We start from the raw sequence: 26,767 nt of genomic DNA on the forward strand, positions 1-26,767 counted from the left end.
TTCGTTTCTGTTCTTCTGTCATAGGCTGTCCAGGCATCTTGCAACCTTAGTACATGTAGATTCTCAATTAAAAATCTTAAGATAAGACTCATGCCATAAATTGCAATTCAGAGCAAAAAGCAGCATTAAACAAGTTAAAAATAAACACTCAGCTTTAAGTTTATATCCCCCCAATGCTTGACTTGAATAACTACGTAGCCACCAGTGTGTCCTGACCACAGCTATATTATGTCAAACCTGGATTGAAACCAGTGAAAAATGCAAGAAAAAAATATTTTCCAAACCATACCTGAACACGAAAAGCATTGGCTGTCAAGACCTTTTGTTGATGTAGCATGGCCATGTAGCCGCATCGAGCCACGGAAAGAGTGAGAAAAATTAAGACTTGTTTATTCTCAGGTGTGAGTGTCTGACCTGGCTTGAGCGTGCGATCCAATCAACAACCAGTCCCTGGTCAGCGGTGAACTTGAAAAAAAAAAAGCTGACCTTGATAAGGTCCAACTTAAGCCCGGCATATGGTCACGTGATACTGGTCAGCGGATACCTTGTTTTGACAGGTTTCAATTGACCATAACATAAACATGTCCAGTATCAAAGATGTATGCTGTAAACTAGCTAGAGTGTCAACAGGAGTATTGCCTCCTTGATGAGCTCTAAACTTGAGCCTGTGATATGGTTACGTGATTCGATCACATTGGCATACATGGAGGGGTGGACGGACGAACGATCGTATGGTCCTACGGTCGTACAGTGACCAAAACCAAATTTTCTTGCATTGATGGGTTACCATATTTTCTTAACTATGGTGCTCTGCATGTGCACGCCTTGGGGAGCGGAGCTCCACTACAAAGTGAAAGTAAGGCCTGTTGGTTTTTATTATTTTGTTTCAGTATTTCCAATAACAAAATAATAATAAAAAAAGAGAGGTGGCCCCAAAAAAATGAAGCGGGCAGGGACAAGAAACAAAAATCTTTCTTTTTATCTTCGCCTACAATGTAATGTTGTGGCCGCTTTACGGGTGAATGTACCGGTTAAACCCTTTAGCCCTTTCCCTCCTGAGAGCAAGGGTTATAGATTTATTTCTAATGTCTAATGCCAGACAATTTTTACTCATCAATAATAGCAACAACAACAACAACAATTATTACTATCATAAAAAATTTACAATTGTATTAGATGCCCTTCAAATAGCTATTAAACTAATCTATTCGGGACGAGACAAAGCAAAAGTGATATTAAACACTTATTACTACACTCATGACTACTTTTTAAACTTGAACGATTTACAGTATATTCCTAGCGGAGTTGACTGGTCTTTTTGCCCCCTGCTGATCCCAGAAGTCTTTGCAAATGTAGGGAAAAACAAAGGGGCCTAACGAATGGCAACTCGTTCATTATCAGGTTAACTTAGCAAAATACTCTATCAAATGAGTAACATATTCATATAACCTTCATTGGGAGCTTCAAGGGTAAATTGGATATTTTTAATAAGTAAACTGAATGGGTTCAATAAAAAAGTGTTGCTTCTAAAATACTTTTGTTTGAGACATCTCCTTTGAAGAATACTGTCTTAATTAGTGCCGGGTCGCATTACAGACCAGTTTTTAATTTGGCTGGCTTTAAAGCAGCCAGAAAAATCAAATTACAAGACCTGAAGTAAAATCAATAAATAAAATTTACGGTCACATTCCGATTCAGGTAAAATCAAACGGGAAATTTTAGCAGCAAACAATTGTCTCCAGTCACCTTTGGCAGCGGGCTGCTTTGTTTTTTCGAAATTTGGAAAAATTGGTCAGCCCCACCCAAGCAAACTGGCGTCTGTGATGTTTTTTTTTCTGATTTTGAAATTGTTGAAAAAGCGCAAATGAGGGGTCGCATTAGAAAAAAAGCATGTTGACAGATTTTAGTCCCTAGAGTAAACAAGCTTTTGCAAAATAATCTCTAATGCAACCTGCGCCTTATTTTTTGTTTTGGTTGCAGGAACTGGTTCTTTTTTCACTTACTACACCAATTCAAGATGACGTTATATTTACCGTCCCACTCCAAATGGTCTCCGGCATCCTTGCACGTGTAAGTTTATGATAATGGGCCTTGCGCATGGTATTGGTTGTCAAACACTTATTACTGACGATACGTGACTTTTAGCTGTTATTTCCTTGTTACAAAGTATTTATCTGGAATAATACCAAAAACAAAAGCTTATCTATTATGTCTGCTGTTTATTTCGATACTAGCCTTGCATTTATTTTGCTTTGTCAGGGTTTGAACTAGGATTTGATCACTGGGGGACAGTTTCCCTTGGCTAGAATTGTTGGGGACATTTTCATTTTTAGGGGGACAGTCAATTTTTTTCTGTTTTCTTACGTTCGAACAAAGAAACAGGCACGACAACAAAAACATTTTATTACCTGTTACTTGTAATTAAAAAATTAATACAAACAAGAAAATGGTGTCAATGGCTTGCGATTGACCATTGTTCTGTAAAAACACGACACTGTGATGGTGTTGCTGAGTGTAACCCCCATAGTTTCCAAATTAACAGCATCCAACGTCTTAACAGGCGTTGTGTCTTAGGAGAGTTGAGGTTTTAAAATTTGTACACCCAAGGGGTTTGGTTTCTTAGATTTCCGACAAAAATAGCAGAACATCACCTTCTTTTCATAGCCCAACAACGTGTGGTCTCGCAACTAAGTTTTCTGGAAATCAAGTGCTTAATTTAGCATTACATATTTTGTAATGGCCTTGAACACCAATACCGTGCGCAAGGCCAATGCCAAACCTTAGTACTTGCAACTTGATGGCAGAGTACTTACTGGTACTTTTTTTGCAACTTCAGTTACTTAATGTCGTAAAAAAGGTTGCTGGGGACATTGTCTTGTGTTCTTAGACAAGACACTTAAATTACTCTCACGGTGCCTCGCCACCCAGGTGTATAAAAGGGTACTGGCGAAATGCTGGGGTTAACCCTTCAATGGACCAGCATCCCATCCGGGGGGAGTAGAAATACCCCTAGTTGCTTCATGCTAATGAAACTGGAGATAAGTGCCGGCCTGATGGGCCTTCTGGCTCGTAAGTGGAGACTTTTTATTCATTGTGGTGAAGAACAGTAATAATAAAGTATTCTCGTTTGTCTCATGATGTCGCGATCTACATCACAAGTGACCACATTGTGAGAAAAACGAGAATACTTTATTATTATTCAACTACTTACTTTTATTGCAACTTAAGTTTTTACGTAAAGATTAATCTCTACCAATTCCATGAATCTGCTGAACTTAACCATACTAAATTACAGTCATGGTTACAGATCGTTAAATTTCTTACACACATTTGCACTTATATGTATATTTATTTGCAGCACTTTGTTTCATTAACGGATGAAGAACAAGAAAAACTTATAGTGGTTAGTACTTGGTCAGGAATATTATTATCACTATCCATGATGTGACCAACATTTTTGTGTTAGATGGCCCAGCATTGGAACTTCGCTGTTTTTTGAAAAGAGTTTTGAAATAGTTTATCCCAAAGAGGGCCTCCATTGACTAGTAAAATTGTCTGGCGTTCCACAGAGTAAAATCACTCATTCTCAAGAGGGTAATTTAAGGTGAAGTTGATTTCAATGGTTGTGGAACTTGAGACAAAAAAACCCAAGACTATGAAAGAATTCTTAGTTGTCTGTTTGAGTAGTCTTGTGGAACCAAGATTTGAAGAATTTACAAAATAAGTAAAGTTTGTATTGGGATTTAATGTATATAATACATGTAAATCTAGGACAGTGATACATTTCATGTGTTTTTGTTAAGATTGCTATCTTCTAGTTGTAAATTTCAAAAAACTGTGTTTTTCTTTCTTAAGACACTTGCACCTGTCCTGGAATATGTCCAACCATCCCCAGAAGTGTGTGCTTTCTTTAGCAAGGTAAAATACTTACTATTAAGCCAACCACAGTCAAAGGCAACCCAAAGGTTCTTTTTTCTTTACCTTCTACCGCAACTTATGGCTTCAACCATAACTTACGGCAGGGAGGGGTGGGCGCCACTGCAATCCCGTTGCATGGACAACTTGTCCCCAGTAATACTGATACTCATTTCACCCACCACAAATGGATTGAAAGGTGAGTGAACTTTGGAGCGCACAAGCTAGGATTTGAACTCAGAGCACTGAAATGCAATGTGCAAGCGATATCCACTACACAACCTGTGCTTCATAACTGACTATTGCAACAACACTTTTTGTTTTATGGACAGGTGTGCTTTACCGGGAATTAAAACATTTGTAGAATCAATACCACCACTGTATTCAGGGACAGAGTGGTGTATTTTTTGTATTTTAACACAAGTGGTCATAATTAATTTTGAGCAATGACGTCATGATTCCAGCCCTTTTTTGTATATAATTTTATTACATATAATATTTGTATTAAAGCTTGCTTTTCAATCTGTACCATGTGTATTGATTGAACATATAAGAAAAAGAAAATTACATGTTAGCTCAAAGATACGAAGTTTATGTTCTTGTTTATTGTTCTGGCCACTCATACAAAAAATTCATATATCCTCGATTTAGGTGATTATTGTAAATTATACACTGTCTGCTTGCACTTGAGGTGATTATTATGCAGCCTAATTATCACCTACATGTAAGTGGTTTCTTCAAAGTGGCGGCAAGCTGTTTTGTTGAGGTGACAGTTGAAGAAATCAATAATTTGTTTAATTTTTTCAAATAATGACAATGTATAATTACATGCATGTAATTATACTGAATAAAAACGTTGACTTTATCTCGATTGTTATTCACCGATATTCACCTTCCCTTCAGCAAATAATAATGATTGTTAAATATAATACTTGCAATAGTATTAAAGCAAAGATGGGTGAAATTCCTTGTTACTATCAGGATGATGAACTGACACAAAGTCAGCCCGTGTTTGACTTCACCTCCAGATTAACCTGCGATCAGGCTCTATTTTATTAGTTTCGCGCAGTACGTAATGTGGAGTTGGCGAAACGAAAAATAGAGCCTGACCAAATTCCTCTTCGAAATTCCTTCTGCCCACTATTTTTGATTGATTGACATGTCCTTCATCGGCCAATCAAATTTACTTCCATTACACCAATACATGCGTGAACGGCAGATTCACGCTATTTTGTTTTGACCAGAGTTGATTACCGTGGGAGGAATATTGTAAACGAATTCGAAAGTTACCGTTGGCTTTAATTTGAGAGAAACACATTTAAAGCATGGGGAATGTTACTTTCTGTACCTTTTCGACGACTATGTTGCGGCAAAGGCCGGCGTAATTCTTCCTCCGAACTTCACTGAATATGCAATCTTTTAAGCTTGACATCTTAATTTGTAATTGAGATAACCTAGCATTTTGTCGTTGGATGGTTTGGCAATAGATTTCTAAAGAAAAAAAAAGGAGAAATACATTATTCCTTTAACGTGTTTCCCATGAAGGTTTCTTTGGTGATTTTTCCGGGTAATATCTTCAGTTGCAGTGTATTTCTAGAAGTTGCGCGCAGTAAAATCATAATAAATTTGGCCGTTAATTTTTTGATGGAGTACGAACAGCAAAGTTTCTTTTATTTTTGTACAATTGGTCTTTCTGGAAACATGCCATTTTAGTTTCTAGAGTGCGAGTTTTAAGTTAAATCAACTGGAAATATTATGAAGCAATCTTGACTCCAAATTGTGCAAACAAACTGTGTCATGTACAGTAAGTGATACAAAGATATTCAAAACATGCATTCGTGTAACTTGCGATTTTATCAGCATCTCCTCGTGTTGATATATATGTCCTTTGTCTCATCCAGGAAACCAATATGCATCGGCTTTCATTGCCATTTGAAAGAACCAGCTATTTAGCTTTCAAAACATCAGGGAAGTTTGCGCCAAAGTATTTTCAACCACATGGCCACAGAGCTCGACAACGGAATCGCTAATTTCACCCTTTTTAGAGATTCAAACCCGATTCTGGACAAGCAATGAAATGTTTCAGATGGCATATCTCCATTTATACAAATAAAATCAAGTTGCACCGTTCACGTCATTGTAAGAACAAAAGGCAGCAAATTTTTTCGTACACTTATGGCGGATTAGTCTCTAGGACTTCGCGAGAGCTCCACACAATCACGATGGCATTTTCACTTCCGGCGTTTCAACAGCCAATCAGATCACGAGTTTGGTCGGCCAAAATTTGGCCGACTGTCCGGAATTCTTGAGAGACTTTTGGTCAGGCCCAATTTTAGCGAGCGAAGACATAAGAGAACATATGGGCGAAGCTAAAAATGGGCCTGATCGCAGGTTACCTCCAGATTTAAATGCTCTCATTACTGCATTATTTAATTCTATTTGGAGCGAGTAAGTATGGGTCATGAATGGATAGCCTGCCAATCTTCCAGCTGGAACTGGGATCAGAGTTACAGTAGTTCGTAGTCTGACTTTTTCTCATCCTTGTAGGTTTTGTTTCAATTCCCTGTGATACTTTGCACTGACAGAGAGAAGGGAGGGGTGTAAGGAAAGGGGAGAAGGGAGGGGAGGGCAGGGCAAGGGGTGCATGGTCAGTTTCCAGTGATACTACCTTCAGAGGTGATGGAAACACTGTACATGTACCGTTATGGCTAGGAATGGATGAAAAATAAATAAGTTTATGGTGTTTTGGTTCTTTTCAGCACTGTAAAGGCCAGTTGTTCAATAACGAAGTGTTGGATGCCTTCCTTCCAGCTGTTCACAGAATTCTTAAGCACAACATGGTAATTTAAGCCATTGTTGTCGTTGTTGTTTTGGTTTTGTTAACAGCATAGTGCTATCCAAAGCAAAAGCTAAAGATGAGTGTTCATATGAGAAAGTGTCACCTGACCAAGAGTGTAATCTTTCCTTTCAAAGGAAATAAATGGAAATGACTGTACCAGAAAAGTCATCCTTCTATGGAAGCCAACTTCTTGTTTCTTTTGTACTGTAAAGTACATACTGTCACTTTTTGAGACCTGACTCTTCCAGGGTAATGTAAAATTCTGAAAATAAGCCCTGTGGCTTACATATTTCAAAGGCCCTTTTTGAGGGGCTTATTTTTAGAGGGGCTTATATTCGGAGGGGCTTATCTACAGAGGGAAAGTTGTGTTTCCAAATCGATTTGGCTAGCCTTATAGTTGGAAGTAAATTTACTGTTTTTGCTTTGTTTTACTTTGTATTTGAGGGCAATTTTTCAAGTACAAGCTCCCGGGGGGGAATTTTACGGTAGTTTCATTAAATGATTTACCTTCCCAGCTGCTGGGATAATTGTTTTCTATAGGCCACTTTGGAAAATACCATAATACTCTTTTTTTTTGTCCCCCCAAATTTTGCATAAGCTTTGTTTTTGTTTTCTCTTGGGACCATTTTAAGTCCCAAGAGAAACTGGAAACAATGCTTATGCAAAATTTGGGGGGGACAAACAAAGAGTATTATGGTATTTTCCGAAGTGGCCTATATATTAAACAGATATAACTTTTTGGAAGTGTTTTCCTACCTAAAGTTGATCCCAAGGTCTTACTGTACATTTCCTTTTTATTTTGCCTTCAAAAACTCATTAACAATTCATTCATTCTTAATAACTATTAAGAGTACTAATAAGGCATAGCTTGTTTTTCTTGTATGCTAATATTCTGCCCTCACAATTTTCGTCTCCAGAGGGAGACGTTTTTTGTGGAATGTTTTTTAAGCCATTCAAAAAAACATGGATCACATGTCTTATTGGTCTAAAAACACTCTGCTACACCTCGTGTTTTAAACCCCACTAAAACACTGCTGCTCATTTTTTCAACATTACATGAATTTGCAGGGAAAAATCGAATCCAATATTGTTATTCATGGCTGTGGTTTCAATAAGAAGCAGTAGCCAACAAAAAATGTGGCTACGTCACTTTGAGAAGTCTGCAACTTTTCTCCCGAAATTGAAGTAATTTAAGATTAAAATTATTATTTTTGGCAGTGACATGCAGTTGGTTACTCCTCTCAATGTAGCCAACAACTTCAAAATAATTTATTTTGAAACCCCTTCATCATCACTAGCTATTGGTAGGATAATAGACATAAAAAACATGCGTTCATTTCCTTTATTTTTTGGCTGACCAAATTTTCTTGCCCTGAACAGGATTTCGGCAAGTATCCTCATCTCAGAATGTTTGTTCAAGATTACGTTTATACACTGTTCTGTAAAGATGAAGATGCGGATGTTGTTAGAGATTTTGTTGAGAGGTTAGTAAATTTGAAGGATTATAAATTTACACTGCAGTAGTTTTGTTAGTTTTGCGTTCTTTTCAAGGATCCATATTCATAGTTTATCAAAGTCATCAGCAGGGGAAGTACGTCTTATGATCTACTTGCCCGGGCAAAAATACGGAAGTATAGTAAATGGTTGATAAACTTATGTGTAACTTGAGCATTCATGTTTTATTTTACTCTCTTGTCAGAAATTACAAATTTTGACTCTAGAGTATTATGTTATTTGCACCTTGGGAACCCGATTTACAGTGGTCCATATCTGCCACGGCAAAATGTACTTGAATGTAGCTTACAAAAATACAATTCAAAAACCCAAAGTTTCGACGCTCTTGTCTAGTGTCTTCCTTTTATATGCTATCAAGATTTTGTGTTTTTCCTGTTCGTAAGCAGCAAGTTCTGCTCCACTTGTTTTCCTTTTTGCCGGAGGTGGCAAAACGCCTTGTAACTAACACCACCACGAGTCACCCTTTGCTCTTTGCTTAAATGACTTGCTAACAACCATGCTAGTGGTGAGAGACATGAAAATCGAGCCTGCAGTAGTTTCATGGAAAATACCGTGTGGTCAAAGATGGTACCCAAACTTGCGATTTCATTGCTGAGAAAAGCTGCATTTTTATTCCTCATTTTCTGGAAGTTTCGATTGAATGAAAAGCGGTCAGAACAAAAGTACATTTTGTACCATAACATTTGATGGCATTCATGAAAAAATAGTTATTAAAACATCACTGGTCCAACGGATGACCTTTGGAGTTCTTACAGTATACTCTCCCAGACGAGTTTTTTAGTCGTCTGGGATGACGGGATGACTGCGAATGTGGATCCCTGCTTTGTATTTAGAAACCTGTGTTCAGAGCTGCTTTGAATAATTAGTTCTATGATTTAATTGGTTCTCTAGTTTTAATGGTGGCATATGAATTCCACGAGATGGTGGATACAAATGAGGGGAAAGGACTGATTCTTCTACTCTTGTAAATAGAGTTACTTATTAACTCTCCAGTGTTGACACATTGCTCTTCCTTGTTAGAAAAAAAGGCATGCAATGTGTACGTCTGGTAGTGCAGTAACACAGTGCTGTATCGTGTCAACTGAGCTGTGTTAATTGTCTTCCAGGAGATTCAAGTTATCTTTGCGTAATATGTAGTTCTAATAGTACATGTTGTTATAGCACGATATTGTTTTGGGACCATATATCATTATAGTGTCATGGTAGATGTCTTAGTAAATAGCCCCCTGAGAAGACATGGGGTTACTAGTAAAATACTAAATCCCAGAAAGACTGAAGAAAATAAAAGATAATCGGGAAACATTGGCTTCGAGGCTGACATGTTTCATCATTTTCAAGTTGCCTTACTACTTCTTTTTCATCGCAAGTTTGAGCCTGCACTCTGAGCCTCTGACAGCTTTGTAAGGCAAAAGTTCACTGAAGTTAAGCCCTGTCAGGCGGGGTTAGTATTTGGATAGGTGACCTCAAAATATAGGACTTGCTGTCAAAAACACAGGACCGAAAATCCTTTTTTAGCACTTAAAAATGCAAACTAAGCACGGTACAGATTTTGTTAGCCTGCTTTATGCAAAACAGATACTGGTGCAAAAGTAAATAAATATTGATACACAGTTTTTAGGAAGAGAAGAAGAAGTTTTCAGAAAGTGTCGATCGATAATAAAATATTTTGCCGTCAACAACAAAATTTGCGACATAAAAGCAACTTAAATTTTGAACCGAGAATATAAAAAGTTACCATCAGCGAAAAACACTTTGGGAAATTTTTGCTATGATCAATTTTCCTATTGTACTTTTGGCTGCACAAGTGAATCGCAAAATTGAAAGTCAAATTCAAATTCATCAAATTCAGCGGGCACCGTGATCAAGTTACCTCGCATGTTTACTTGCGAAACAAAGGATACATCTGTGTCAAAATGATGGCAAGACTCCGGATTTTTGTTTTTGTTGGTTTTTGTTTTTCTTCTTTCAAGTGTTTTAAAGATTGACAAGAAATATGCAAAATCAACACAAAGATCACAATAGCCCAAATCTTGAGGTTGTTGACCATTGTTTCTGCAAAGTCAAAAATCCCCTCTCCTAGACGAGGTTATTCATCACGAGGTAATTCCATCGTTTTGGAAACAGCAGCTGATTTATTATTCATCAGCGTCACAAATCCTGGCCGATTTTGGAGCTCATTTTGTTGAAACTCCAGCTTGCTTCCAGCAGAGCTGTTTATTTTCGTGAGTTATACACTGGCTATGGGCCTATTTGCCACCACAGTCTTTCAATCACTCACTCACTCACTCAGTCACTCACTCTTACAAACCCGCTGACATACATGTAGAGTGTAGTGCACTCATAAGAACAAAGTGCCCTAACACAAAAACTGCTGTCCCTATCGTAACTTGTTTGTTAATTTTCCAAACGTTCCGTTTTTGTCACTTTGAAATAATAGCATCCTTCAGATTGGAGTACAAGAACGACTACAAGTACAAGTGTTGCCCATGCTCAGAACTGAGAACTTGTACTCCCAGTCATCAGTGTACTCCAATCTGAAGGTCACTAATGTTATTTTAAGGGGAGAAAAACGGAAAATTTACTGTTGTTTTCATAAGATTTTTGGCACATTTACATGTATCCACACTTAAACAACCAAACCCTCTAACAACTACTGTGATCTTGGATTGCATGTCTCCGATCTTGGAAGAACATTCCTGGCTTTAGATTGGAGGAAATGGCTTCCTGTTTGTTACTGTCAAAGGTTTCCACTTAGAGGACTTCTGTCTTTTCAGTTCTCATACATTTGAGTGTGGCTGATTGATAGAAATATATGAACTGTCAGAAGTATGTGTCTTCTACCCCTTGATCACAGACAGACTACCAAACAATGGGTATCTTTCCTTTTATGTTTGCCAAACTGGATGCGTTGGGCTGTAGGGTAATGTTTTCAAGGGAAAATGGGGTTTTTAGGAGTGTTTAATGCCTGAAGGAAGGCAGTCAATGTGAACCTGTGCTCAATTTTTTTCATACCCATTTTTTTCAGTGTTCACAGCCCAGGTGCTGCTTGCCCACATCCTCGTGTTCTACCAAATCTTGTGGCTGTTGTTCTGTCTGCTGTATACTCCACATTTGACCAAAGTGACAAATTGTAAGTTTGTTCTCTGTATACACGTGTGGTGTGTGAAAGTTATCAAGAACATTGGAATCAGCCTCACAACGGACCTTTTTGTGAAAATTACCATTTTGCAGCTTTTGAGCAGCTGTCCACCAAAAACCTCAAAAAGATAGGGGAGGGGGACTGGTGCAGTGGTGAGAGCTCACACCTTCAGCCAATGTGGCCTGGGATCAATTCCTGGATTTGATGCCATATTTGGGTTGAGTTTGTTGGTTCTCTACTCTGCTCCAAGAGGTTTTTCCGTGGGTACTCCAGTTTTCCCCTTGCCTCAAAAACCAACATTTTATTTGATTTATTCTGATTTCAGTTGAATTGTAGTCTCCCCAATTAGTAGAGCACTCGTGCTCTCCTAACAAACCCTTAGGAAAGGGAGAGAAAATGTGCACCCTTTTTTCTTTTTCATCTCGTTTTGTTTTTGCCATTGGTTGAATTTCCTTATTATGCTGGGGTTCATTTTGTCAGCAACCAAGAGGAAACAACTCGCAAGAAATGTACAGCCCAACTGAATAAAAGTTCTTAAAGTATCTGCCAACTAGCTTGCAAAATCACACCCCACTGTTTTAGTGATTATTTGTTTGCATTTTTTTTTTCATCTTTTCTTTTGTCATTTTCAGGCTTGTTAAGTATGATGAAATCAACACAAAGTTCCTTCTATGTTTTATGACAGTCATGGACACAATGTAAGAATGTTACGAAAAAAAAATGAAAGTCACAAAATCAAAACGAAATAAAAATTATTCGTACCTTTTAATGAAGTTCTTGTAATGAAGTCCTTTTCCTGACACCATTTCAGTGCTCAGTTTGAAGACTGGAGACCCAGTCTGTCTACACTTCTGCAACCAATTCCCTTTCCTAAAGAGTGAGTATTAGATCAACATGTTGTTGTTGTTGCTGTTTTTTTTTTCCCTTATCAATAGTCATCGTCATCATCATCATCCTCATCAACATTATCAATGACAACTCCCAACCAAACCACTCCCCCCACCACTTCACACACACACCACACAGTTAACTAACTAATTTGAATTTTTGTCTTTCAGAGCCCTGAAAAACGAGACATTCGTATTGTAAGTGTTTTCTGTATTTAGTTATTTGAAAAATTAGTGGAAACTCTCATGCATTCATGGGTTTTAGTTAATAATTATTATCCCTATTACTAAACTACTGCAATGATATTTTTTTAGATACATCAGTGGAGTCATCAAAGCCTTTGCCGAGGATCAGCGCTGTGAGGTAAAATGCATCTGAATTTAAGTTGTGGTCTGGGTACCTGTTACCCATCCTCCTCATGCCTCGTTTGCACGTAGGGCATTCACAGAGCTCTTCACTGTCAGACTGCTGCGATTATCCTTGCTTCCTTCCATGCGTTTCACCCTGCCGATTTCCGATCTTTGTATAAATTATTGTTCATTGCCGCATTGTCTTGGGTCTTGCTCTTCTCCTTTCACCCTCCTTTTCCGCAGTTTATCACCATCATCATTACAAATTTTCCCCATGTTAGCTCAAAGGAGGCGCTGGAAAGAGCGAGCATGAAACCGCTTATTAAAAAAAGTGTAGAATCGTGGATGTAGGCAGATCTTTTCAAGTTAATGAACTTGAAACAAAAGTTGAGTCAGACTATTCTACTTAACCGCGCCTTGCCGTTTACCGCGGTATTGGTTGCTGTGATAAACCTAGGCAAAACCTCGGAGAAATTTCGGCACTCCGCGTTCTTGCCGAGTTAAGAAGCGGCAAATGAGTAAATATTTTTCGGGCGGTACCGTATTAAGCTTATTAATGTCTAACTTATGAAACGTAGAGGTTTGATGCTTTCATTGGGGGCCGATTTTCAACTCATTTGATATCAAGTTTAAAGTGACAGAGGATAAACAACGTTTGTTTGCGCGTGGAAGTATAAAAAAGTTGGATCTTCTTTGGCTCGCACTGTAGGGGCTTATATCCCGGTTTCTGTTAGCTTCTGTTGCCTGTAGCAACTGAGAGTAAAGGATGTTGACAGAACCCTTTGATACACATTTGTGAGGAGAGACGGAGGAGCAAATATAAGTCCAGTTGGTGTTTAGACCGACATGGAAACACTGGCCAGACCTTTGTTATTGAGATGCCTCTTTATGCGATGCTTAAAAAACGAGCAGGGGTGTTTTATCGGGTTTAAAACCACGAGAAGAAGCCGAGTGCTTTTGGACGCGATAAAACACGACATTCGAGTAAATTGAACTGCTTCGAAAACACTCCACAAAAAGTGTGTGCCTCGGGGGTCAGAACGAAGGTTCAAAATGAGAGGGGAAGTTAAAAGCGTAGAAGAAAAACAAGCCGTGCCTTATTACTATTCTTTATATAAAGAATTCTAATTAGGTTTAAAGCTCATGCACGTGACGTTTTATCGGTGTTTTGATTGGCTGTTAGGCTCATGAATTATTAATGATATTTTTTTTGCACAAATGGCCACATGTAACACATATCGAACTAACAATATCTGTCAAAACATTCAGCTACAATCGTAACATTTATCATTCATTTTCACTGAGACATTTTGTCAAGTACCGGTACTTAACATATAATTTTGACCTCAAACAACATTTTGGTAATGAATGATCATTTCCCTCTTTTGGACAGAGAAACAGAAGATATTCAAAAATTGCCAATGCTTAAGTCACCCTTCGCCTCAAACTTCATTATTTTCACCTTGTAATCTTGAGCTGTTCATTCTTGTACGAATGAACAGCTCGTAGGCCGGAGCTTATCCCGGTTTCTGTAGCATGAAGCGATTAGGAGTATTTCTACTCCCCCCTGGACGGGATGCCAGTCCATCGCAGTGCTATTCCCAGCATTAAACTCGCCGGTATCCATTTATACACCTGGGTAGAGAGAGGTACCGTGAGAGTAAAGTGTCTTGGCCAAGAACACAACACAATGTCCCCGGCCAGGACCCGAACTTGAACCTGAACCCGAACCCATAACCCGGACCACTCGATCCGGAGTCGAGCGCACTGTCCATAAGGCCACCGCGCATAAATAAAGTGACTTAACGTTTTACCTTTACCATGTCAATACAAGCCCAAATCATATGCGAAATTCTTTTTATCGCTCAACTGAAAACAACTGAACAACACTGTCAGGATTCGAAATGTTCTGTGTATTTTTAATATTTGCCTTCAGTGCTAAGTCATCTCTTTAACTCTTGACAGGTTCATCAGTCAATACTTCCAGTGAGAAAAGGGAAAGATGGATGGATAGACATTATATGTCCAGGAGGAGTATCATGTTTCGACGAAGGACATTTTTTTTCTCATGTAGTAAGTTCAAGATTTTCGTGTACAAAAGCAAAGTAGACGCCTTGAAAACTCTTCTTAAAAAAATATACAAACAATAGACCTTATTCGTAAATGGCGGTCACATTGATAATTCTTTTGTCCACGTGCAAATTAGCCTACCAAGCCTCATTTTAGATAAAGAATTCTTTTCAAATCACTGTATGGTATCGAGGCTTGGTAGGCTAATTTGCACTTCGACAAAAGAATTATAAATTGACCTCCAATTATGAATAAAGTCTGTAGCCCTTTTCACGATTAGTTTTCTGATTTGCATTACAATGTAGTATAACGTGGATGCGAGGCAATCTCGGGTTAAAACTACAAAATAGCCCGAAATTGCCTCACATACATGCTAGATTGAATTGTAATGCAAATGACAAAAACTAACCGTCAAAAGGGCTGTTGTACTTCAACCCAACAACTCTTCCATTTACAAGAGAGAACCTGGGAACGAGGTTGGAACTCTTCCTTAAAAATGGCCGCTTGCACTTGTCCGAAACGTAACCTTTCACTCACTATCAGAATGTTATTTTTGCCTTAAAACCTTTTTTCAAATCCGCCGTTTTGTAGGCTCTTAAAAGCAACTCGTAATAGCTGTTATTATAGTTGAGCCCTCGTTTAAGTGGTGTTCGTTTCAGAGCGGGCGGAAGTGAGGCTTTCGGGCAACATTCAATCAGATATGGAGAAGAGTAAAAAATTTAGTGCGCGAAATGCGAAATGTGATTTCCTATCTAGAATTTACGTTTTTCTCGGAAGAAGAGAAACTACAGCTGCCCTCTATTGTTCGGTGTTGTTACTTCTTTTAACGGAACCATATGCAATACAGTGCCTTGCCATACTCTCCACGATAAAATTAGGCCAGACAAACCTCAAATTACTCGCAAAAAAGCGAAGGGAATAGTCAAGAATCGAGAAATCAGACATTCCTTCGATGAGAAGTTCGTGTTTTGACCCGAAAGCCTCGTTTTCGCGCTTCTTAAACTAACACCAACATTAGCAGGTTTACATCATAAATTATCAAGTATGCGTTGAAGTATTTCTTTGAAATCAGCGCTGCAAACTACACTATCGGACAAAATCTGTTGAGACAAAGCGACATTTTTGGTACTCCAACAACTTGTACAAACGTTCCGCTTAAAAGCCGCCCTTTCCCCTCCCCCCAAACTCAATGTTGACTGTTGTTGGTCGGAAATATACTGTAGAACATATGACAAAACTCAGCAACATTGACTGAGGGGGGAAGGGAGGGGGGAAGGGGAGAGGAAGTAGGGGTGTGTAAAAATGAAGGCGAATTTGTGTCACTGTCCGAGATTGTAGTTTATGACGTCAGCCCGGTGTCGAAGCCTACCGCCCTACCTTGCTACAACTAGTCAGCTATCAGTTAAAACCATTTGAAACGTGAATTTCAGGAAGGAAAAGTAGTAAAACACAAACTATAATTTGGACAACTGCAAAAATCTAAGAGTTGATTTAGGCACTTCAGTCGTAGAAAAGAAAGCCGTAAATTCGACGGGTGCGTATTTCAGGGAGGCGCGATTTCTGGTCCTTGTAATAACTGTAATTCCATTCAGTCGATATAAATGCGGACCTCATGATCTACGACAGCGACGTGGATGAAAACGTCACCTCAAAATATAACTTTGAACTATCGCAAGTCGTTCGCGACTATTTCATCCTGTTCACGTCGTGCAATGTGGACGAACCATCCTCAAAACAAATTGGTACCAGCGGTTTCAGACTAAGAATAGATAAGAAAAGTTTCGCATTTGTATGCTCGCGTTGTCCTAAAACTTCAAATTTGGTGATTACACATCGTTATTTTGCATAGTATCGCAAAACACGTGCCGCACTTCCAGCACGATTATTTTACACTTTTAACCAATCAAGTTACTGTTTTATGGTTCTTCGCCGTCGCCGTCTTAGATCTTAAGGTGATTCCTCAGAAAAAAAAAAAATTCCGAACGATTTTCTTGAAACTTTCCCTGAATGTTCCCTGCTAATCCCTGTTTTGAGAACTATCATAAAAAACATAAGTCACCGTGCTTGCTTAAAGGGACACTGTCACGGACGCGCGTGGGCCAGCTTTTCGAATCCCAACTTGAAAAGTTCAGCCTGACTTTTTCAAGTTTGAAGTGCTAAATTCAAAATGGCGTCCACGAGTGGCGGCAGCCATGGAGGTAAAGGAAGAAACTCTGGGCGAAAACGACTCTTCGATTCCCCTAAAAGAGCAAGAAAGGAATGGTCGAAATGCTGGAAACGCATATATATCGAATATATTCGAATCTATAGAATATCTATTGCGCATGTCACTCCGTGACAGTTTCCCTTTAAGAGATATAATGGGCCAATCTTACCCCATTGATGCCTGTATTGATACTAATCACGCGCGTTATTTCATCGGCTCAGGGTACATTTTGCGGTGGCTAAACGAGAGGGTTTTAAAGTAACACTTGAAAAAATACCTGATAGGTAGAAAGTCTTCAGCATATGGAACACTGTCTTACATAGTTTATGGAAAAATCACTCAGCTTAAAACGACGTTGACTCAAAACGGTTCTCGAGTCGTTGTTTTCAAGATCATGATTTATATCTGTGGGTAAGGGGCTTTGTGTACGTTTTTAGCTGTATTTTTTTTCCGATAAATTTTTTCACATTTTTTTTATTTAAAGGGGATAGTTTGTATACCAAAATTATGCAATAAAAACTATAGGCTGCGCTGCTTGACAGTAACTTTGACGTCAGCAATAAAAAGCGGTAGAGTCACGTGACAGAGAAGTAACGTATTCTTTCCTTGATTACAATCTGGAGATGCAAAAGATAGGTGAAAGATCATGGATGAATTCGTTTTTTTTTTTGAACGCGTTGTACCTAAACAATGTGCTCAAGTGGTTAAAACTGAGTCTTGAAAATGTGTTGTGAAGCTACAATGAATTTAAGTTAAATGTTGTGCCATTTTTTCAAACCATTTTTCTTAGATGTCCAGGCTTCTAGATTGTTGTGGGAGAAGAAAGAAGGCTCTTTTGGAGCTGAAAGATTCCATGCTTGGTCCTTTCATGCTCCTTGCATTAAGAGGAGAAAGCAGTTTTATCCAGGTCAGTGCATGAAAACACTGTTTTAGTCAAAACTTAACTTTAAGGAAATCTTTAAATTTAAAGAAGTGTGATATATGTTTCGTTGATAATCGTGTAACTTAGTCATTATTTGCCTTGTTAATTCTTCGAAAAAATGGAGAGAACGGGGGGTTCCAAAATACGAGGACAGAAGAGAGAAGAAAGATCATTGGGAGCTGTGTTCATAGTTTCTCTCTATTTTTCAACAGACACTCTCGTTCATGTTAGAAGTCGAGGTCCTTCAGGATGAGAACGAAAAATTACAGATTATATCAACATTGGAGAGCACTGAAGAGGGCAAAGCGTGTTACGAGGCGCTTTGTTTGAAGTAAGTCGAATTATCTGCTTTTTGCCACTTAACCCTGGTGTAAAGTTGTCTTTTACTCACTACACAAGTTTCGTAAATATGGTGAGACTATGTACAAGAGACATAATAATGTACACTTGAACTGCGGAAAATAACCATGTTTAAGATATTTGATCTTCTCGGTTACGAATGTTACTTGAGCAATAGAGGAAGTAAAACATGCAAGTGCAGTCTTGAAATCTTCAAGCGTGAACTTTTTAGGACTTTCGTTACTGCTCAAGTGCCTATGAAATAAAAAATAACTAAAACGTATTTGAAAGACTTTTTGAAGAAAAGAAACATGGTGTTTTCATTTTTAAAATATCTTCTATCGTTCTGGAGATACCGTAAATTCCGAAAATAAGCCCGGGGGTTTATATTTTTCATAGGCCCTTTTCGAGGGGCTTATCTACGAAGGGAAATTTGTGTTTCAAAATCGATTGGGCTAGCCTTATAGTTGGAAGTAAATTTATCGATTTTTTGCTTTGTTTTACTCTGTATTTGATGGCAATTTTCCAAGTACAAGCCCTCGGGAGGATTATATTTGGAAGGGCGATTTAACGGCGGGTGTTTTTGCGTTACCGCTTTGGGGGCTGATATTTGGAGGTGCTTATTTTCGAAATTTTTAGGGGTATACAGTTTTCGTGTAAAAACTGATGAGGTCATCAGTGGTTCCAAAGGAAAACATATCACAAAATGTAGAATATCCTCACAAATATTAAAGCGGTTTTCTTCAAACTTGGTACAAGTAATGTACATCAGTCATTGCATAAAATGACCCCCATTGTGCAGTTGCCATAGCAACAGTTTTGCTTCCAGACCAAGTTTGTGTGGAACTGGTGTTCCCACTTTTTGTCTAAACCAATATCATTCACTGTCAATGAGTTAATAAGTAGACCTACGGCAAAATGGGCTCTTTGTGTGTTTGGAGCAGGACTGTCTTTCCTGATTTGAGAGGACATTGAGATCTTTCCTTTACAACCAAAAGGGACTGGAGCCAAAAGTGTTGCCATGGTAGTGTCATACTCTACACCGTCTTGCACTTTTCTTAAGGGTTATTACTCATGACAAGTTTGAATAATATAGCTGTGACAATTTGAGAGATATTCATGATTTTGTGATCCATCTTCCAGTGGAACCACTGATGACGTCATCAATTTGCTAATAACTCAAATATTCTTCAAAACGTAAAAGGCCATTATTTTCAAAACCCTTTCAAATTGGCACTTCCGCTAAAACAAAAACATTTTATTATTTTGCAGGAAGGCCAAATTCAGGCAAATGGTAAGTACTTTTCTTTATTACTTATCCAACAAATATTATATGACCCGGCAATTCGAATATTGACTTTCCGTCTTTCATCAACAGCAGGAGAAAGGTGGACCTACGGTTCTTACTTTACCAACAAAATCAACCGTAAGTATAACTTGCCTTAACCATGGCTATTTGACATTCTCGAAATCCAGTTCTTGTTGACAAGAAGTGTGTCTTCCGTTGTGTCTTTCAGGACGACGATCTTGCTCGGCTCCTAAAGTCAGGTTCATTTGGCAATCTGAAGAGCCTTAATTTGGCCTTCACGCACGTGACCAGTGCATGTGCCGAGTACCTGGTTCAACTTCCGGCGCTTTTGCATTTGAATCTGTGGTCAACTCAGGTTTGTGGAGTACTTAGAAAACAAGTAATTTCAATAGCATTGACATACAGCTGATTTCCATGTGACCAATTCTATTGTAATTTTGCGCGGCGTTCATTCCCTGGTTCATCCTCATTCGTCGTGGAAAATGGCAAAAATGTCTGTTCCTAGAGAATAATTTAATTTATTGCTTCGGTCAACGTGCGTTAGCTCAGCTGTTTCTTTGTTCAGCTTCCCATTGGTTCAACAGGCTTTTGTTCGAGTACTGAACAAATCCTGACAAACATTTGGGGTCCGGTTCTCGTAACTGTGCTCTCAAACATTCCGGGCGCAAAGGAAAAAAAATCATGTGTTAAACTATGAGCCTGCCCCAGTCCTTCAAAAGCATATCAACACTTGAATCTTGTCCGTCGTAAAAGCCTTAACAATGTAATTTTATGCTGAAGGAAAATGAAAGTTTTCAGTCAAAATAGACCATTTTACAGTTATAGCTAAGTTACCTGGCCTAAGAATGGAAGCGAGACTGTCGGTGACCCTGTTTTGATACAAACCTTTGTGCTTTTCTCATGTTAATTAAGACTAATTAGCATTACAACAACACAATTTTCATGATAAAAGCAGTGAGGTCTGTCACCGGCAGCCTCGAAGCCATTCATAGGCTAGGTCACTGAGCAAACAACTGTAAAATGGCCTATTGACTGCTAGAAAACTTGCGGTAACTTTTTGATCAGTTAATAAATTGCAATTGAAGTTTGTGTAGTAGTCCAGGATTATCTTAATCAGGCTTTGAACTACTGGGCCCTGGTCGTTAAAAAGATTTCAAGAGAAAAAAAAGGTTTTGTTTTGTTTTAATGAACGCCTCGAAAGGTTTTACAATAAAGAAAAACGCCCGACGATTTTTCGAAACGCAGGCGCGGAAGATGATGTTGCTCTCTTTGGTTCACGACGTGAGTGATTAACCCAAATGATCCTCCTTTTTTTCAGTTTGGAGACAGAGGCCTTCACATGGTCGCAGAGCAGCTCCACAATTTGGAGTCGCTGAACCTCTGCGAAACTCCCGTGACAGATGATGGCCTATCTTCCTTGGTTATCATGTCCAATTTGAAAAACTTAAATCTTAACAGTACCAGACTCTCACCTACAACATACGAGAAATTAAGGGTAAGTTGGGCATAGACCGTGTTTTGTACTTAAATAATTGTTCTAAATTTTATAAAATAAAAACAACAATGAGAAGTATACTCGTTCGTCTTAACTGTCTATACTTGGACGTTTTTTATTACGCGCTTACTGCTGCTATAGTCAAAAGAGCTTTAGCTTCGGGTTTTGCGATGAACTACAAACTGCAGGCTGTCACTTGTCATAAAAAGCAAGCGATACTCCCTTGCTGTCCGTACGTCACCGCACGGCTACCACATCAGTGGAGCACAGTATAAGTATTGTTTACACGTTGAGCGACAGTGGTGTGGTATCTCATTTACTAAGTCGAAGCCTAGTTCGTATATGTGATTAACACAGTCGCGGATATCGTAAACTACTTTTTCAGTGCAAGTATCCAGCGTGCGTTTCTGGCCATTATTCAGGCATCGAAGGGAAGACAATCGAACGATAAGTTTGTGCCCAGAAATCAGGAGAATTCCTCCATAAAGTATTATAATTAGGAGTTGAATAATAGTTCATACACAACAATCGCCAGGCGAACGAAAACAACCGCTGCAGTTGTGTGTTCTAGTGATCAGGAAAGTCGGCTGAGCAAAGCGCCCCGAGAGGCAGCCGTTGCCTCATGTGTGCGGCACGATTTTCGTTCGATTTTCATCTTACGAAGCCATGTGGAAAATATCCAACAATTCCTCATCGCGAGTGACTATTGCGAGAATGTGGGTGAGCCTGGCCAGGCGATCATCTAAAAAAAAATCTGTCTTCATCACCTTGGAGTTCAAGATGGCATTACTAAATGGAGAGGATGGCACATCTTTACTTCGACAAATCTGTCATAGTAGACAAAATCTGCGTCCACAAAAAGACATAAGCAAGCAAATGGGCCTTATTCGCGCGGCGTCCATATTGAAACAGACGGGGATGCTCGTCGTCTCGCTTAGGGGTGTAAATTTTGGATTTTGGTCTCTCTTAGGGTATTTTAAGCCGCCAAGGTCTCGTTTAGGGTTCCGCGAAGAGAAACAGAAGTCACATTTTCTTTTTAACTTGTTTTTAGGAGTCAAAATTTGCTTAAGCCACGCCCAGATTGGTCTCCTTTAGGGGTCACAAAAAGCTTGAGCCGCGCCCAAATGGTCTCCTTTAGGGGTTAAATTCAAAATTTCCGACGAGCATCCCCGTCTTTTCCATATGGGAGTTCCCCCCCCCCCCCCGGGCCTATGGACTGCAAAAAGTAAGCAACTAAGGGACACACCCTAATCAGCTTTCTTACGCATTTGACTCCCCTGGCAGGTTAGCAGATTGTTGCTTACCTTTTTGCAATAGTACCTCGCTTTAAGATTCTAAGTTCGTTTCATGTTTTTTCTTCATTTAAGAAACTGCCAAGGCTCGAAGAAATTGATGTGCGGTATACAGATGTTTGACTGCTCTGTCGTGACATGAAACTGTAGATGCATCCGTGACCGTGCTACGCAATCAGATGAACATCACTTCAAATAGTTTGCGTTACCATAATGGTGGCCAATATTTAACGGATTGTCACTTTGGTAATTCTTTGAGAGGTCAGGGTTCCGACATGTAAATCACGTTTATCGCTTATGCTGTCGAAAGTATTACGTCGTTGTTACAATTAACTTGAACAGGCGAGTTCATACTGGGGTCCAAGTAGCCCATAAGTGCGACAGAAACTCAAGTCAACCCGAGGCTTACTTGACGCCTTATTAAGAATCGTGTTTTGATCTACTCAAGTACGCATTCGAGGGGGATAAGACTTTACTTGAGATCGTACTTCGGCTTCTGAAGATCCTTCGTTTCTATTTTAAAGAAAAGTAAGCTGCTTTAATTTAAATAAACCTCGTTCCCATTCAAAGTTGAACCTAAGCCTTCTTACATGTACGTCCCCAGTGTGAACTCGTATAAAGTGGCTCCCCAGAGTAGGGTATCAAATCGTTATCGAAATTAATGAAGATATTGTTACTATATTATCATTCATCGTCCCAGTGATCGTAATCGTTAAATGACATTATACCTGAGTGGGAATTCATGTCATGTAGATAAAAATGCAATATCTTGCCTCTTAGGAAGTGTTTATCGCCTCAAAAATTTGATCCGCTACATTAAGTCTGTGCATTGGTCAAAAACTAATTCGCTTCGTTTGCTAACTGAACTCTGTGCTGCAAATTCGCGGTTTAAGTGGCTTCCAAGAAAACTGGGAAAACCAACTGTAATTTGATCTACCACCGAGCAAAGAAGAAGATTGAGTTAAATTGCGGATTGTCGCCGCAAACTACTTTGCACAAGGACAGTTAGTTCTTTGAGAAGAGCGATGCAAAGTAGTTTGTGCGGTCCCCGGTGTAGAACCCATTCCCCTTCGTTGTTAGGTCATGGATCAAACTGTGGCCACTCCATTCATTGCAAATGGAAGAGTGTTTTCAGCAAAAAAGGTTACGAAAAAAATAAATCAAGGAGAGAATAATTGAAGCAGAGAAGTGTGTTTAAGTTATAAACACTTTTAATGGCTTCTAAACTGATGTCCGCACAGGCTAATGCCACGGCAACATCAAGGCAGAACCCCTGACCCGTTCACACGGGTGTTTTTTGCTGTGATTTGGGGTGCGATTTCTGCTGCGATTTCTGCTGCGATCTCTGGCGACGCGAGATCGCGCGTGTGAACAGCTGGCGATTTCACTGCTACTTTCAATACGATGTCTGTTGCTATTTTCCGGTGGTTTGTAAAAACAATCCCCAGCTAAAACTGGGAAATATCCGATGCTATTCCCCGATTTCCCAAAACTTTGGCTATTAAAATTAATTTCACGACGGGGGAACGGTTCGTTTTTGGTCCGGAAGAAGAAATAAAGTTCACAGTTTTTCTCGAGCTTCGCTTTTCATAACTGTTCGCTTCTCGGAACAGACAATGTCCGCGGACAAATATTTGAGCATATTTTCGCGCCAAACGGACGCGATAGAGCGTTCCACATGACGTCACGGCAGCCATGTTGGTGTTCCAAACTAATCCTCTGGCAATTGAACTCTATTTTTATGCAAATAGTTTCGTTTGCTTCATCAAATTAGCATTTATTTTAGTCACGTGAGTGAAAACGCTCTATTGTTTATTTATCGCAGCAGCGCATATTTCTGAAATCGCCGGCTCTTCACCCGTGCGATTTTGTGTCGCCATGAAATCCCCGTAAAAATCGCAGCGGAAATTGCACCCCAAACCGCAGGAAAATTTGCCCGTGTGAACGGCGCTTCATTTTCTTCTTGGTCTGCAATCCTAAAAGTCCGATAAAGTCCCCTGTGCTTTCCGTACTGTAAAAGAAAATCCAATGATTTTACGTGAAACCTTGTTATACTCTATTGTATGTTAAGCAATCTGCGTATCAATTCTGTATTTTGTTTCGGATGCTTTGCTCGACTTGAATCTTTTAGCAATATTTCTTGTTTACAAACAGTGACGTCACATATCTTTTTATATCCAAATTTGCCAACTACGGAACAAATGAAGGCATTGTTTCAACGATGAATGAAGGGGTAGTTTCTAAAGAAACTGTGGTGCTGCGTCGGTGGTGAAGTAGTATACAAAAATTTGGTTTTATCAACGGAGAATCTCTGTACGGTGGCCAATTTACATTATCAACTCCGTTGATAAAACCAAATCATTGTTTCAACAGCCGATTAGGTTCTGGTTGGCATATTAATAACATTGGGCGAAGTCACGAGAAACATCGCTATACGGATCAAACCTTTTTTTTTTACAATAATTATTAATTCTTTTCTTTTTAAAAACCAGTATGCTACCAATATGGCCGTGTGGGTATAATTGCGGCTTCTATGCGGCACAATCCCTAGCGCAGTATGTCCAAGCGAAATCAAAAATTAACAGAATTGCAATTTCTTTAATTTGGGAGACCAACGTGACCGATACCGTGGAAGCTTCGTTTGGACCGTGGATGACGATTAACCAGTATATCTTGGTGTCGTGAATTGACCGTGGTCAAATATTTAATGTTGAGATGACTTCACGAAGGGGAGATGTATTTGATCCGGTGAAGTATGAAGTTGAATTTTCTGCAGATGTGGAATCAATTGACCGATTTCGAAGTGTGCAAGAACAACATAACAAGAGAGTAGGGCAGGAAGTTTTCTTTTTGCGTAACAAAAAATACAAATCAATTATTTCCCTGAACTTAGACTCTTTCTTTTTGTTCTTGTTTCCTTTTTATTTATTTATTTTTTTTTGGTGAGAAAACACGATTTATTTCCTCGAAACTCGACTTTCGTTGTTGCACATTTCGAAACTAATCCATTCTGTCATGAAAGAAAGTTGCATGTGACGTCACAGCGGCCATGTTGGTGGGAATTTGACTCTGTTATCAAGCAAATTTTGAGCCACAGTTTCTATTGTTTTGGCACCAACGTGGCCGTCTTATCGCAGAGTGCAATCAAACAATATCAGAAGCGCTCCAGCGGTTAGAGTTTTGGAAGCTCAAACTGGAATTGCGTTCATATTGGGTCCCTGTGTCTGTACAGAATCATATAATCAAATAACTGTAGAGAAAGTATAAGTATATCAAAATTGTAAGGGTTAGTTAAAAAGTTATAATTTATTATTGGTAGGGAATATACGTTACTCGTATTTTACGTCCCTCTTCACCATGAACGAGTATGAGTCTTAAAAAAAATACACATTTCTTCATTTTGCTTTATATGCCTCCCTGAGGGAGTAAGATCACTTGAAGTATGTGCCCACGTCACTCATAATTCCTAAAGGAGATGCAACTGCTGTGATGTGCATTTGCGATGTGGTACTGGCCTGCGCATTTCCTGTGGGCGAACATGCTCTTTCTTACCTTACCTACGAGGTAAAGAGCGTAAACATGGGCAGCTTCTGCAGGTACCGGAGCAGAAATGACGTAAAACAAAAGAAACAAAGACAGAAAACAAAACAACTCCAAGTAAAGACTAATCCCAAGTGACCAAAAACACAATGCTTTCCGGTACTTGCAGAAAGACCCTAAACATGCGACTATGTGGAAGGTTAGATTAATTTCTTGGCATAATATGGAATGAGGTGTGACCATGCAGCACCATATCAAAGGGTCATTCGGTGAAGTGGCGCATGCGCCGTTCCGAATATATTGGTGAAGACGTGAAAAAATTGTTGGGTGCCATCGCTTGGGAAATCTTAAACCTTAAGGATTTGACCGTTTCTGTTAATCACTGGCGTGAATGCCAATCCACCACGAAACCTATGTATTTTAATTGGTTTTGTGTTCGATGAGAAAAACTATCTTCTACCTGGATCTTGATATCATATACAGATTTCCCATTCGAAGGCAATCAAAGTTAATTTGCACTTGGGGAGAATGAGCTTGTCTTCAACATTCTTTGTTTTATTCTATTTCGCCCTTGTGTTGTGCGAAAGCACAACATTTGGAATAGTATTTTACTAAAAACGAGTGTTGGTGTTGAAATCCCAATTCTGAGGAACATTGAAATGAAGCCCATTTAACCTTGTTGTCAGAACAAGGTGTGGGAACAAGTTAACTTGTTATTTGGTGTTGGTCCACTCAAAGGCTGTATCTCATTTTCTTTTTTTAATGGACTCATTTAAAGTTGTGGACACGTATATCAACGAGCATGTTATGAATTATCGCTCATTGTAAATAAAGTACCTTACAAAGAACTTCAATTCATGTATAGTGAGATTCGCTTTATGTAAATGACTTGTATTTCTAAGTTTATTTCAGGGGCTATGTCACGTCATTTTAAAATGTGTTTCAGGG

At 39.1% G+C, this 26,767-nt stretch overlaps 1 protein-coding gene across 5 annotated transcripts in view; it reads left to right on the forward strand.

The window, feature by feature from the left end:
- The window catches only part of LOC138008528 (C-Maf-inducing protein-like), a 53,168-nt gene extending 26,495 nt beyond the window's left edge, over positions 1-26,673 (forward strand). For all 5 annotated transcript variants that reach the window (XM_068855880.1, XM_068855941.1, XM_068856048.1 and 2 more), the window contains 18 exons: positions 1,981-2,070; positions 3,359-3,403; positions 3,856-3,918; positions 6,675-6,755; positions 8,135-8,238; positions 11,295-11,399; positions 12,041-12,106; positions 12,220-12,285; positions 12,467-12,493; positions 12,611-12,659; positions 14,612-14,719; positions 17,713-17,829; positions 18,057-18,175; positions 19,456-19,477; positions 19,562-19,609; positions 19,701-19,847; positions 20,811-20,987; positions 22,355-26,673. In XM_068855880.1, the coding sequence (XP_068711981.1) occupies positions 1,981-2,070; positions 3,359-3,403; positions 3,856-3,918; positions 6,675-6,755; positions 8,135-8,238; positions 11,295-11,399; positions 12,041-12,106; positions 12,220-12,285; positions 12,467-12,493; positions 12,611-12,659; positions 14,612-14,719; positions 17,713-17,829; positions 18,057-18,175; positions 19,456-19,477; positions 19,562-19,609; positions 19,701-19,847; positions 20,811-20,987; positions 22,355-22,402 (1,482 nt within the window). In that variant the 3' untranslated portion in view covers positions 22,403-26,673. The remainder of the gene's footprint in view (positions 1-1,980; positions 2,071-3,358; positions 3,404-3,855; positions 3,919-6,674; positions 6,756-8,134; positions 8,239-11,294; positions 11,400-12,040; positions 12,107-12,219; positions 12,286-12,466; positions 12,494-12,610; positions 12,660-14,611; positions 14,720-17,712; positions 17,830-18,056; positions 18,176-19,455; positions 19,478-19,561; positions 19,610-19,700; positions 19,848-20,810; positions 20,988-22,354) is intronic.
- Positions 26,674-26,767: the final 94 nt, after the last annotated feature.

The sequence above is a fragment of the Montipora foliosa genome, chromosome 1, assembly GCF_036669935.1.
Source record: "Montipora foliosa isolate CH-2021 chromosome 1, ASM3666993v2, whole genome shotgun sequence".
Taxonomy (NCBI): domain Eukaryota; kingdom Metazoa; phylum Cnidaria; class Anthozoa; order Scleractinia; family Acroporidae; genus Montipora; species Montipora foliosa.